The 14,575-nt window shown below is 44.5% G+C and overlaps 1 protein-coding gene across 5 annotated transcripts in view; it reads left to right on the top strand.

Annotated features, from left to right (window-relative positions):
* The window catches only part of LOC135107371 (uncharacterized), a 170,886-nt gene that overhangs the window by 72,992 nt on the left and 83,319 nt on the right, over positions 1–14,575 (top strand). For all 5 annotated transcript variants that reach the window (XR_010271734.1, XM_064017135.1, XM_064017137.1 and 2 more), the window contains one exon: positions 7,251–7,292. Coding sequence is in view for 4 of the 5 variants with exons in the window: in XM_064017135.1 (XP_063873205.1) it covers positions 7,251–7,292 (42 nt within the window). In the remaining variant the exon portion in view is untranslated. The remainder of the gene's footprint in view (positions 1–7,250; positions 7,293–14,575) is intronic.

The raw sequence follows: 14,575 nt of genomic DNA, 5'->3' as shown, positions 1-14,575 counted from the left end.
AAATAGACTTTATTCTTCATGTTTAACCCTCTGTTTTCGTTATATTGCGACATCAGATTCTCTACAGTGGTTGGAAGTGTTTATAAATAATGCTCTTAATAGTGAAAGGTTTAATTAAGAGCTTGGAGATTAAGATGCTGAATTTACTGCGTTGTATGATGTTGTGCACGTCTCTGGTATACGAACCTGCTCTGATCCGTCCTTTCCTTTCTCAAATGATTAGCTGGATTTGTTGATCTCTCCTATAAGTCAGTCTTTATAAAGGTATTGCTTCTTTTGTGCGTTCTTTCAACGTTTTTTTTTTTTTTAAGTGGAGTGAATATAAAACGTTGGCATCAGCTTATGTACTGATTTTTCATGTTACTGTTATTCTTATTTATTTGTTTTAATATTTACATTAAAAGTCTCTTAAAAGTTGGTTTCCAGGCACTACTCTCTTTGTGGATTTAGTTGCATCTTTCTCTTCGGTCGCTGGTAATACTTAGACTGAATTGACTTTATACGAAGACTGCCACGTGTAGGTCTGATGATTTTTATATTTTTCCTCATTTTTTTTTTTTTTTTTATGATGCAGCTATGCCGGGCACCGTGAATGCGTTAAGTGAGGGATTTTAAGACAAAAGGAGAGGATAGACAGCGGGGGATGAGGGAATTAAGAAGGCAAAGTACCGTATTGAAATCGTGAAATGAATGGGAGAATAAAATAGAAGGCGGGCAGTTCGCTTTGCTGTTCATTAATTGCTTTATGTTTTCGGTTCGCCTGTTTCATCTTTTATATATTTTTATTTCAATTTTTATTAAATTTTATGCATTCATTTATTTTTATTTTATCTTATCGAGTTATCTCAAGCATAAACCTGTATAACTTATGAAATGCACCGTCTCTCCTGTGACCTTGAACATAACTTAGCATACTAACTCCTATTCTTAAACGCTTCTGACTCAACTATATTTCGAAGTCCACATGGATAACTAGTCAGGTTCTCATGATGTTTTCCCGTCACTAGCTCAGAATCTATCAAAATATCTTTAAAATCATGAAAACACCTTTTGAAACTCCAACAACCTTCACTAGAGCAGATGCAAGTTGTCGAGATAAGCCGAAACGTTTGAGAGTGCCGTCCCGTTCTCCTTACACAAAGCTTAAGAGCCGTTAAAATCTTTCCATTTCCTGCCTTATTTTATTCCTAATCCTCCTTCGGCTTTTTCACTGGTTTTCTCTTCTCGGTTTCCGTTTCTGCCGCTTCGCCGATCTTCCTCCGCCGCCGCCGCACCAGCAGCAACTCCACAAATTGGACGATTATTGACCGAGTGTGAGGGATGATTGGCTCCTCCCACGGCAGCTTTATCGGCCGTCACGTTCTCTTTTCCTCCGGCCAGTGTGTGTGTCAGGACGCCTTCACGCCCACGCCAGTGCTACAACGCGCCACTATACTTGCTTGACCTCACAAAATAAAAGTTCAAGTTCAAAGTTTCAGTCCGTCTCTCTCTCTCTCCTCTCCTCTCTCTCCTCTCTCTCTCTCTCTCCTCTCTCTCTCTCTCTCTCTCTCTCTCTCTCTCTCTCTCTCTCTCTCTCTCTCTCTCTCTCTCTCTCTCTCTCTCTCTCTCTCTCTCTCTCTCTTTGTGTCTGTCTGTCTATCTCTGCCTGTTCGCCCCCCCCACCCCTCTCTCTCTCTCTCTCTCTCTCTCTCTCTCTGTGTCTGTCTATCTCTGCCTGTTCCCCCCCCCGCCCCCCCCCCCCCCCCCCCCCCCCCCTCACCCCCCCCCTCTCTCTCTCTCTCTCTCTCTCTCTCTCTCTCTCTCTCTCTCTCTCTCTCTCTCTCTCTCTCTCTCTCTCTCTCTCCTCTCTCTCTCTCTCTCTCTCTCTTTCTCTCTCTCTTTCTCTCTCTCTCTCTCTCTCTCTCTCTCTCTCTCTCTCTCTCTCTCTCTCTCTCTCTCTCTCTCTCTCTCTCTCTCTCTCTCTCTCACCACAGCTCAGCTCCTTATGATGCAGACCAACACGTGCGTCTAAGGCTTCCCTGCATCTGCCAGAGCGGGCTAGACGGTCATTGGTCTCTCCTCCCGTTGAGAGGCGCGCCAAGCTCCGCCACAGTCCCTTAAATCAGTGTCCCGCCGCAGACACCTTTCACTCAGGGTCAGTCAGAGGGGACGCCGCGAGAGAGGGGAAGCTGCCACTTAGCAGTCAATTAGCCGCCTACCTGCCAAAGCCTGGAAAAGGGGAAATTACCGTGTAATAGAATTGACTAAATATTAATTGTATTGACTTTAAGTTTTGCAGTTCATTTAAAGGCATTCTGGTGAGGAAATAGATACCGTTGGCTCAGTCTGGCCTATGTTAAAATTCTTAACAGAGGGCTAAGTGAAAAAATCGGGTATCTGAGAGGTCACTTCATTTGGGATTTGGTCGAAAGATGCGTACCTATTGATGGTAAGTGTGGCTACCTGCTTGAAGAAAGATTAGATGAATGTATGGATGGGTATAATAAGTGGAAATAGGTAGGTGTGTTTTATACGACAACTGACACTTGTAGGCCTAATAGTTTCTTATAGTTTTCCTTATTTTCTTATATTATTATGTTTTTTCTATGATGCAATGCTGCCGGCACCGTGAATGCGTTAAGTGAGGGATTTTAAGACTAAAGGAGTGGATATTAGCGTCTCTATCTCTTCTATATTAGCGTTGTTATCGGAGAGGCACGTACATCAATTAGAACATTCCCTTTTTTTTTTTTCACTGTTGCATTGAAGACAGACTGAGAAGAATAAGCAACGTATTACTTAATCTTCTAAATCCGGCATCCTTTTTTATTGTTCTCACGTGAGCAAGGATTAGACCGCTTTATAAAGTTTAATGTTTGCCTTCTTAAAATCAATTACGTCGTGTTTCTGACATACACTGAAAAGTTTCGTTAAGTTACTCGAAGCTATTCAGATTGTAAGAGGTCAGCGATGAGTGAGGAGGTCGGCAGTGTTGGCATGGGGCAGGAGAGCAGCTGCGCCTCACTGCCTCCGCTACAGGGGGCGGCGATATGAACTCATATTGAGCGGGTATAAGCCATGTAAAGGGGCTATAACACTGCCTTATGCTGATATAACGCGGCGCCGACCTTAACACAAACACCACAACATGCCTAAGGAAAACAAATAAAAATAACGTAGCTATGAGTGAGAATAGGTGATAAATAAAACCACAACCAAGACTTAGCCACACGCACGTACAGGGAAGCAGGAACATTTTCAAAGGAGTGCAGAGAGACAGGCAGGCAGACACACAGGTAAACAAACGTACAGACACCACCACTACAATGTTATAACGCCGGTAAGACAGAAAAACAGCAGGTGTAAAGTGCGCACGCCATTCCTGAGAACTGGCTGACGCAGCGCCCCGCAGCCATGCACGGTGTCTGTAAAACATGCTAAGCTGACGCCTTCACATCGGTGACAGACACACCTGGGAAGTTATCGCTGTACGGATCAACTCTTTTTTTTTCTTTCCTTTTTTCAATCATCACTAAACTTTATAGCATGATGTTGGTAATAGTAATGTTAAGGGTGTTAGTATTACTATTGCTGCTATTGCTACTACTACTACTACTGCTGCTGCTATTGCTGTTGCTACTATTACTACTACTGGTATTTTTTTTCTTTTTCTTATTTTTCCCTTTTCACCTTTTCCTCCTCCTCCTCCTACTTCTGTTCTTGCTGCTGCTGCTGCTGCTGCTGCTGCTGCTATTACTACTACTACTACTACTACTACTACTACTACTACTACTACTACTACTACTACTGCTGATGCTGCTGCTGCTACTGCTGCTGCTGCTGCTGCTGCTGCTGCTGCTGCTGCTGCTGCTGCTGCTGCTGCTGCTGCTGCTGCCACCACCACCACTACAGAGACAAAGGACTAAGCGGTAGAATGAAACAGGAGCATACAAACTGAACTGTCCTTAAAGGGAAGGGAGCACGGACGAGGAAGCGACGGACTGGAAAAGTAAGGAAGCGAAAAGAAATATCAGTCAAAGAGAGTTGAAAGGGCGATGAGAGGCTGGAAGGGGAAAGTGTACACCTAAGAATATGGGGAAAAAGTGGGCAGCAGATTTAGAGGCTAATGTGTGAAGGATAAGGGAGAAAAATATGAGTATGAGAGAAATGAATGGACGTGCTCACTATCTGCTCCAATGAAGTAAACAGAAAAAAGAATGAGTGAATAAACTAATGAAAAAAATAAATAGAAGGACACTACTAGTCTTATATATAGGAAGCAGGCGAAGGGGGCAGTTTAGTTATGGTTTTATTGGGATCAGATAAGAAAGTAAAACAATGAAAAGGATATAAAAGATGAAATAGGAGAGTTAAAACAAAGCAATTAATGAACGGCAAGGAGGGCCGCCCACTTTTTTCCTTCTTGCACTCATTTTATTTTTCAATGTTTTTTTTTCTTTTCTTAATTTCTTCCACCTCTTCACTATTCCCCCTCCGCCAAAAAAAAAAAAAAAAGAGGGGAATTATATCCTCTTTTTCTTTATCATTCTATCTAGTACATATAGTCAGGATGTCCTCCGTCTCGAGTCACTAAAAAAAAACATTCCTTGATTTTGATTTTCTGCCTTAAAACTAAATAATGCTAGTGATCCATCTTAAACTGTTGCTTAATTCTAGTGATCCGATCCGCCTTAAACTGTTCCTTAATTCTAGTGATCCGCTTTAAACCGTTCCTTAATTCTCGTGATCCGCCTTAAACTGTTCCTTCATTCTAGTGATTTGAGTTAAACTTTCCTTAATTCTAGTGATCCACCTCCAACTGTTCCTTAATTGTAGTGATCCGCCTTAAATTGTTCCTTAATTCTAGTGATTTCCTTAAACTGTTCTTTAATTCTAGTGATCGCCTTAAATTGTTCCTTAATTTTAGTGATTGCGTTAAATTGTTCCCTAATTCTAGTGATTTCCTTAAATTGTTCCTTAATTCTTGTGATTTCCTTAAATTGTTCCTTAATTTTAGTGATTTCCTTAAATTGTTACTTAATTTTAGTGATTTCCTTAAATTGTTCCTTAATTCAGTGATTTCCTTAAATTGTTCCTTAATTCCAGTGATTTCCTTAAATTGTTACTTAATTCTAGTGATTTCCTTAAATTGTTCCTTAATTCTAGTAATTTCCTTAAACTGTTCCTTAATTCCAGTGATTTCCTTAAATTGTTACTTAATTCTAGTGATTTCCTTAAATTGTTCCTTAATTCTAGTGATTTCCTTAAATTGTTCCATTATTCTAGTTCTCTGCCTTAAACTGTTCCTCATCATGCCCCTCACTCTTCATCGGGAAGGCAGACGTCCAGCATGACCAGCACCGCCACCACCGCCACCACCATCCCCACCCACACCAGCCTTCCCATCGGCAGCCTGCCCTCGCCCTCCGTTGGAGGAGGGGCGGGGGGGCAGGAGAGGCGGTGTGAGTCTGCCTCTTTCCCTTTCCTTTTCTTCTTTTTACGCCCTTTCCTGCGACCAGTCTTCCGTCCTTCGTGTTTTGTTGTGCTGTCTTCCTCAGCACCTTTGTCCTCATCCTTGCTCGTGCGTGGCTCTGTCTTGGTCTTTTCGTTCCCCTCTTCGGCGCCGTCCCGTGTGTCACACACTTGCTTGTCGTCCACTTCTCCACATTGCTTGCCGTGCATATCCTGATCCTCGTCCTCTTTCTGTCCCTCCTGCTGGCCTTGCTGCTCATCTTGTTCTTTGCGCCTCGTTTCCTGTTGCTGGTCCTCGTCTCCTTCGTCCTCTTCCTGTTCCTTCTGCTGGTCTAGCTCCCTGCATCCCATGGCCGGCTGCTGGGCCGCTACGTTGCTGCCAGTGGCCCGGGGCGAGGGCAGGCCAGTGCCGATCCAGAGATTGAACACAAACTGCCTCTCGTTGGCGACATCCGTCCACACCTGGTCGAGGAGGTTGTCCATGGGGAAGTAAGCGGGCGGGGGCTGGCCAGCGACTGGCTTCCTCCACTTGACCCTCACCCGCACTTCCTCCTTGCCGCGGTGCTTGATGAGGCGGTCCATGTTGAGGGAGGAGAGGCGGGAGGTCCAGCGGCAGTGGCCCACCTGGCTCCAGTCCCTCCAGCTGGCGTCGCACTCCTCGCGGGTCTTCCTCTTCTCATTCTCAAAGTGGAAGGTCACCAACGTGGTGACGTCGCACAGGCCAAGCTTGCAGCCGAACCTGTGCGTTACCACGGAGAGCTCAACCTTGCGCGGCAGGTCGGCCTCGCTAATCGAGTGCGCGATGCACACTCCCTTTGCTTTCCGTTTCTTCCAAAAATCGAAGCACATTTTGAATTATTAAATTTTGTCCCGATACAGATTTTGAGCGAGGAGAGCGCAGTCTCAGAATGAGGATCAAGACAAGGTTGGAATCTTCATGCTCCATCACCATGGCTTTAAATCTGCTTTCTAAGATGAAAATTCCGTCACATGTGCATGTCAAAATACTTTAATAATGATGTATGTTTGACGTTCTGAAGGGACTTTATAACTAGACGAATAATTAATAGTAATTACTAAGCAACAACAGTAATTACATAGTGACGATTAAGGGAGCGAGCAGTTAGCAACCTGTGTATAAAATGAAAGATACGTAAACAAAAGCATGGCGATCTTCCCGTCACGTATATTTTCTTTTACCATATATATTTCTCCTCCTCCTACCTTTTATTCACTTTTAGCCAAGAGCAATGGCAAGCTGCTCATAACATTACCAAGCTAAGAGATAATATATTGTGATTATTCAGAAAAATCAAAAGTAACGTTATAAAAAAAAAAGTAGATGTCTTAAACCACCGGAGAATTTTGTCAGGAAAAATACGAGAGCGACAGAAACTCTCCTTTGTTGAGGAACGAGTTATATGTACAGAGGTGTGAGGTACTTGAGCTGTCTGTTGTATTGCCACACACACACACACACACACACACACACACACACACACACACACACACACACACACACACACACACACACCAGGTCTCTTCCAGTCTCCACGCAACATACACAACACACACGAGGTATCAGGCATATCTTCGTAGAGTAAATCATCGTTACTGTCATTATCATTGTCATCATCATCATCATTATTGCTTCACGTGCGTGGAAGAGAGTGGCAGCCAGTGTCCATTGTCTGGGTGAGGCTATAAAGGACCGGAATAATGTCAGGTGAGAGGCAGGGAGTGGAGTGACGCCTCAGACAGACAGATGCTGCACTAACTTGCCTTTTCTTCACCCTCAGGTACCGCCCTCCTCGCCCACCGCCTCCCTTGTAGTGCCTCGAGTGAGTACAAATAATTCGATTGTTCTGCCTCGTCACTGTTTTTTTTTTTTTTCTTTTCTCAGAATTGTATGTTGACTCTTCATACGTTTATTCACTTCATCAAACTGAATGATCGTCTGAAGTGAGTAAATCTAATATATGACGTTACAGATGAATCCAATTGTAAATTGCTATTATACTTTTGCATCCGTGAACCGACCTCGAATAAAACTTACCATCAGAAAAGGCGGACGACAAAGTTTTAAATAAGCATCTTTTCAAATAGTAATAGTTTTAACCATGGTCAGTTCAGAGACATAGCAATTTCAAGTCAGGTCCATATATAATTTTTTTAAACACCTAATAGTCTTCATGTACAGTTATTTTCTTTTTCCATACTTGCGACCCGAATACTTATGATTCTCTTATTGGATCAGCATTGAAAAGTGTAGGGGAGGAAAGCACGTGGGAGGGAGACCTTGAAATGTGGAGGAGGTGGGAAATGTGGCAAGCGGTGAGGTGACAGTGGGGAAGGTCGCAGTGGGCAACGGCAAGGCCAGGGAGGCTGACTAAGGGAGTGAGAGTGCGACAATGATGAGTCAATGGAATATACAGTAAGTTGACGTGCGTGGGCCAGGTCAGTGAGCCAAAACTCCCCCTAAACCGCTCCGCCTACACGCGGCTCAGCCTTGCCGCGCTTCCCTGCACATATTTGCCGTTCCTCAGGGGAAACAATCACCGCTTTCCATCTCCATTGTTACAGAGAGTGCCTTGGTTCTCTTCCCAACCTTTAGTTTCCAGTTCATTGCCTCCGTTGTTCATGATGACAGAGTGGTCGTGCTGAGGCAGATACCTGGACGCCTCGCAATGGAAGACAGAATTTCGTGGATCGCCAGTGTGTTAGGCAATGCTATGTTACGACTGACACGTGGGTTGATGCACTGCTAGGAAATTTTCAAGCTAACAAATTGAAACACAAAACAGTTCTTCTCTCTTTGTTTGATGGCTTGGGTTGAGAAAATGACGATGTACATTCCTATTTCGTGCTGTCCACTTTGATGCAACAGCAAAGTGTATGGTGTGAGTGATGAAATAATTTTCATCTACATTATTTACAGAGCACAATCATTTGTCCTGAGGTTAAGTACTTTGTTTTCTTTTTCTTTATTTTTTTTTCCATTCTGAAGTGGTGTGTGTGTGTGTGTGTGTGTGTGTGTGTGTGTGTGTGTGTGTGTGTGTGTGTGTGTGTGTGTGTGTGTGGCTAAGTAGAGCATTACCTAGTACTAGTAGTAGTAGTAGTAGTGGTGGTAGTAGTAGTAGTAGTAGTAGTAGTAGTTTTGTTGTTGTTTTTGAGTGGTCACCAGCACCCTCTCTTCCTGCTCTTCACACACACACACACACACACACACACACACACACACACACACACACACACACACACACACACACACACACACTGGTACTTCCCTTCACTAGACAGCAATTTTTCATTTCTCTTTCATCATCACTGAATATTTATGTCACTGAACACGGTACATTATTTTTCAACTGTTTGTTTGAAGGAGTAACACCGCGCTGTCGCTCAGGAAAACTCTCAGTAATAAGCACTTCTCTATTTACAAGTAGTTCTTTCACAATTTATTTCTCCAGCACTTTTCATTGCCTCTTCACCGTGACGTTTCAAGTGCAGCAGCGTATCGCGTTACCACTTACGGAAAAAAAAAATAATAATAAGCACTGTGATACTCTTAATTAAGTTGCTTCGTAGTTTTTTTTTTTTTTAGCACCTTGCAATGGCTTTCCACAGTGACTCAGAGTGAAGCAGTATATTCACACCAGTTTGTTATCAGAGACGTAGCTGCAGTAAAGGTGGGCTGTCATTTGAACACCGTCATTGCCTCAAACTTCTCACAGCTACGACACTTTATCACAGCGCGATTCCCCAGTGCTGTTATTAAGTGACCGTTGGCTTTGCTTATGAGGACGTACCATTGGCCTTGGATTTTCAACATTTTAAAAGCGACTATTTTGCCAATTCTATCCGTATCGAGTCTCTACCGAGGGATTGTTTGCGGCGTGGAGTCCGGCGTCCTGCAGTGTTTTTTTTTTTTTCTTATTTTTAGCGAGAGAGAAAAAAAAGAAAAAAAAAAAACGTGTAGCTCGGAGAGGGATTGTGGAGAATTTACTGTACCCCCACGACGAAAACTTTGCTCTTTTTCCAGTAAGAAACCCGAGTAGTAATTATTTCCTCGTGAATCTAAGGACGTGGATTAATGTTATAAAGCATACATGTCCTTTCATAATATACTGTTTGTGTTCCGTGCGATGAATGATAATAAGAACACAAGAAAATAAGAGAAGCAGCAAGAAGCCATCGGACCTGCATGTGGCTCTCCCTATATATAACATACCTGCGTATTTCCATCTATCATCCCAATCCGTAAATCTGTCTATTCTCCCTTTAAATCTCCCTAATAACTCGACACTAACAACCTGATTACTGAGTCTATTCCATTCACCTACCACTTTTATTTGAGAACCAATTTACCCCTTTTAGTCTTACGCCAGAATCATAATTGTGCATGACTGTCTCTGTTCGCCTCCTCACCTTTACTCTCCAATTCACTGCTTTCGTTGTTCATGGTGACGGACTGGTCGTATTGAAGCAAATAGTTTGACATTCCGCAATTGAAGGCAACATTTCAGGGATAGCCAGTGTGTTAGATTCTGTTGTGTTTTTGTTATAATTGTCAGTGAATGAAGAACCACAGCGTCTACCTCAGTTTTATCAGATTCTTCCACTTCCTCCTGTCTCCTCCACCTGCACCACCACTATCACTACCAACAAAGAAAGTTACATTAGTAGATAGACAGGACGGAGATGTACACAGAAACAGACTGATAGATACAGATTGATAGGACACATATACAGGTTACAGATACACAGACAATCACAGAGAGACAGTCAGACAAACATATTGACACAGAGGCATTACACATTTAGATAAGTCAAATACAGACAAACAGCTACACACTAACACAGTCACACACACACACACACACACACACACACACACACACACACACACACACACACACACACACACACACACACACACACACACACACACACACACACACACACACACACACACACACACACACACACAAAAGTAAACCACTAAATAACAAAAATAATGAGTCCAGCACTTTATAAACAGAAGCTCCTCTCCTTTAATGGACTGTCTTCAGCTTCTCTCTCATCGCCGCAATGTTGCATCTCTTGCTATCTTCTACCGTTATTTTCATGCCAACTGCTCTTCTGATCTTGCTAACTGCGTGCCTCCCCTCCTCCAGCGGCCTCGCTTCACAAGGCTTTCTTCTTTCTCTCACCCCTATTCTGTCCACTTCTCTAATGCAAGAGTTAACCAGCATTCTCAATCATTCATCCGTTTCTCTGGTAAACTCTGGAACTCCCTGCCTTCTTCTGTATTTCCTCCTTCCTATGACTTGAACTCTTTCAAGAGGAAGGTTTCAAGACATGTAATTTTTTACTACCGCTTTTGACTGTTCGGGGACCGGCACCTCAGTGGGCCTTTTTTTTTTTATTACAGTTTTTCTCCCTCTTAATTTCTCTCCCTCCCAATTTTCATTCCTTTTGTTTTTTCTTTTCAGTTCTTTCTCATTTCCTCAACGTCCTTTTTTTTTCTCTCACTCTCTCTTTACTTTGCATGTTCTCTTCATCGTAGTTTCCTCGTTTTCTTTCATTCTTTTGTTATTTTTTCGTCTCATGCATTTGTTATTCTAATTCATGTTTCATCTCTCACTCTCTCTCTCTCTCTCTCTCTCTCTCTCTCTCTCTCTCTCTCTCTCTCTCTCTCTCTCTCTCTCGTGTTTTCTTTCTCTCCGTCACACTTCGTTGTTTTTTTTCTTGTTTTAATCTTGTCTTCTCTTCTTTACGACAAAATCCTCTGTTAATAATTCCATATCTAAACTTGTGTCTGTCTCTGCGTCTGTCTGTTTGTCTGTTCGTCTTCCTCAGTCTGTGTGTCGCTGCTTCTGCCTCCGTCTGTGTGTGTGTGTGTGTGTGTGTGTGTGTGTGTGTGTGTGTGTGTGTGTGTGTGTGTGTGTGCTTGTCTGTCTATTTGTCAGTCTCTAGCTCTCTATCCCTTCCTCTCTCACCCATTCCTCTCCCTTGCCCTTCTTCCCTTTCCCTATTTCCTACTCTTTCTCCTCTGTTTCCCTCTCCCATCTCCCTTTTTTCCTTTTCCTTCTCCTTCCTTCCTCTCCTCCCTCACGTCACTCATCTCACCGCCCATCACCCTCAGTTTTTCCTCCTCGTATCTCCCCTCCTCTCCCCTCTCTTCCCCTCTTCCCTTCGTCACTCTCCTTTCTCTCCCCTCTCTTTCTCTCTCCCCACTCATCTCCGAGCCCCAATCCCTGGCCCATTCTCCCTCTCGGGGTATACATGGCCTAAACGTGAGGGGAATACGCTCCTCCTCCTCCTCCTCCTCCTCCTCCTCCTCCTCCTCCTCCTCCTCCTCCTCCTCCTCTCGTCCCTACATTGTCTCTCTATTTATCTGTTCTGTGTGTGTATGTGTGTGTGTGTGTGTGTGTGTGTGTGTGTGTGTGTGTGTGTGTGTGTGTGTGTGTCTCTGTCTGTCTGTCTGTCTGTCTGTCTCTCCGTTCGTCCGTCCGTCCGTCTATCTGTCAGTCTGTCTGTCTGTATGTATGTATGTCTGTCCGTCCGTCCGTCCGTCCGTCTGTCTCTGTCTGTCTGTCTGTCTGTCTGTCTCCTTACCTCCACCCACCTCCCACTCTCTCTCTCTCTCTCTCTCTCTCTCTCTCTCTCTCTCTCTCTCTCTCTCTCTCTCTCTCTCTCTCTCTCTCATGCTACCGCGACATTCCTCTTCACACATTCAAGCCGCTGAAGTGGAGAGAGAGAGAGAGAGAGAGAGAGAGAGAGAGAGAGAGAGAGAGAGAGAGAGAGAGAGAGAGAGAGAGAGAGAGAGAGTTACACTGGTTTAGTCATCCAACACCCACCTTTCCTTCCTGACGAATATTTGTACCTCATACCCGAGAGGAGGAAGAGGAGGAGGAGGAGGAGGAGGAGGAGGAGGAGGAGGAGGAAATACACGTGAAAAGAGAAGAAGACACTGAAGGAAATCTTAGAGAGCAAAGTGGAGCGAGAAGTGCTTGGAGGAGGAGGAGGAAGAGGAAAGGAGGAGGAGGAAGAGGAGGAGGAGGAGGTAAATGTGGAGGAGGTGAAAGGGGGGTAGGGAAAGGAGTATAAAGAGGACGAGGAAACAGAAGGATAAAGAGAAAAGAGGAAGAGAAAGGGGAAGGAGAAGAAGAGGAGGAGGAGGAGGTGGAGGTGGAGGTGGAGGAGGGGGAGGAGGAGGAGGTAAGACAGTGTATATGATGTACACAATAAGAACAAGTCTACTGGGATATATCTCTTAAGATAACTCTCTCTCTCTCTCTCTCTCTCTCTCTCTCTCTCTCTCTCTCTCTCTCTCTCTCTCTCTCTCATTTTCCACCAATTTTCCTCACACCCTCCTTGTTTCTCCTCCCATCTCCCTCCTTTTTCTTTCCTCCTCTCCTCCTCCTCATCCCTTCCTCCTCCTCCTCCTCCTCCTCCTCCTCCTCCTCCTCCTCCTCCTCCTCCTCCTCCCATCCTCTTCCTCCCTTCCTCCGCTTCCCTTCCGTAACAGCGGCACCTTTCTCATATAACTACCTCACACGACCCTCATTTGTTACCAGACCTCGTGTCATATTCTTTTACAGAGAGAAAATGGGACTCTAGCCTGGGCGGGGCGGGGCGAGGCGGGGCGCTGGTAGGAGAGGACGGGGAGGGAGTGGCGTCTTGAAAGAAAACGTGAAAGAGAACAACAACGCAGGGTTCTAGGAAAGAGGAAAGGTTGAGAGACACTGTAAGGAAAGGAGACTACTAGAGTGCTAAATTTTCTTAGGAAGATGATTGAAAAAGAAAAAAAAGAGGAGCTGGGGAAGACTGCATGTTGAAAAATTAGAAAGATTGATGGATTGCTGAAAAGGAATGTGAGTAGAGAGTTGAGGAATGAGAGAGAGAGAGAGAGAGAGAGAGAGAGAGAGAGAGAGAGAGAGAGAGAGAGAGAGAGAGAGAGAGGCCGGCAAAGACAGCGTTGGAGGAGAGTCTTAGTAAGAGATCCTTAGCAAAGCGAGGAAGGAGAGACGGAGGAGGAGAGGCAGGGAGGGAGAGGCAGGGAGGCAGTGTATACAAGGAGATGGGTGAAGGGGCGAAAGGGCCGGCGGGGAGAGAGAGAGAGAGAGAGAGAGAGAGAGAGAGAGAGAGAGAGAGAGAGAGAGAGAGAGAGAGAGAGAGAGAGAGGGAGGTGAGAGGAGGGGAGAGGGAGTGAGAGAGGGGAGAGGTGATAAATCTCTGACGGTCATGGACGTGGGATTGTCCTGTGAGCCGATGGTAAGTGTGAGTTTAGTTGTGTCTCTAGCCTGCTTACGTGAGACTAGTTCCTGATGTGTGTGTGTGTGTGTGTGTGTGTGTGTGTGTGTGTGTGTGTGTGTGTGTGTGTGTGGTATTTATTTCCAGTTAGTGTTATAAAGTTTAGTGGACTACAGATTTGATAATTACTTGTATTTTGTTTATTTAAAGGCGTACGTGCTTTGTGAGGTTATGTTCATGTGGTTATCGTGTGTACTGAGTGACTCCTAGCTGTGGTCAATGAAATATCTATCTCTGTCTATCTACCTATCTATCTATCTCTATCTACTTATCTGTCTATCTACTTATTTATCTATGTATCTGTCTATCTATTTGTGTGTGTGTGTGTGTGTGTGTGTGTGTGTACGTCTCTCTCTCTCTCTTTACAAAGAATAACTACCATCACATGTCTTTGCTGTGGCGTAAAAGACAGTGTGGATCAGTTTCCTGGAAGAACTGCGAGGTTGTGTGTGTGTGTCAGTGTGGTGGAAGGAGAGGAGGGTGCGGTTCTGGGATCTTCCAAAGCCCGTCAGATTAACAATCCTCCTTTCCCTTCCAGTCTCCTAAGCTTACGTCGTCCCCTCGCAAGGTTCAGATCGCGTAATTAACGACAAAAAATAGGCTCAATATCTGTAATGGGAGAGCCGAGCAGTTTTTTTATGTATTTGAGAATCTTGAGCCTTCCTTTACCTCTCCCTCTGCGTGCCACCTCTCCTCCCTCAGCCACGCTCCTTGCCGCCACCTAATTCATTTCACGCTCCTTCACTCCACACTCCCGCACTTCATGCTCCTTAACACTATGCTGCCCGTTGGTCTCTCTCTCTCT

The sequence above is a fragment of the Scylla paramamosain genome, chromosome 15 (assembly GCF_035594125.1).
Source record: "Scylla paramamosain isolate STU-SP2022 chromosome 15, ASM3559412v1, whole genome shotgun sequence".
Taxonomy (NCBI): domain Eukaryota; kingdom Metazoa; phylum Arthropoda; class Malacostraca; order Decapoda; family Portunidae; genus Scylla; species Scylla paramamosain.
This window is presented reverse-complemented; position numbering and strand designations above follow the sequence as displayed.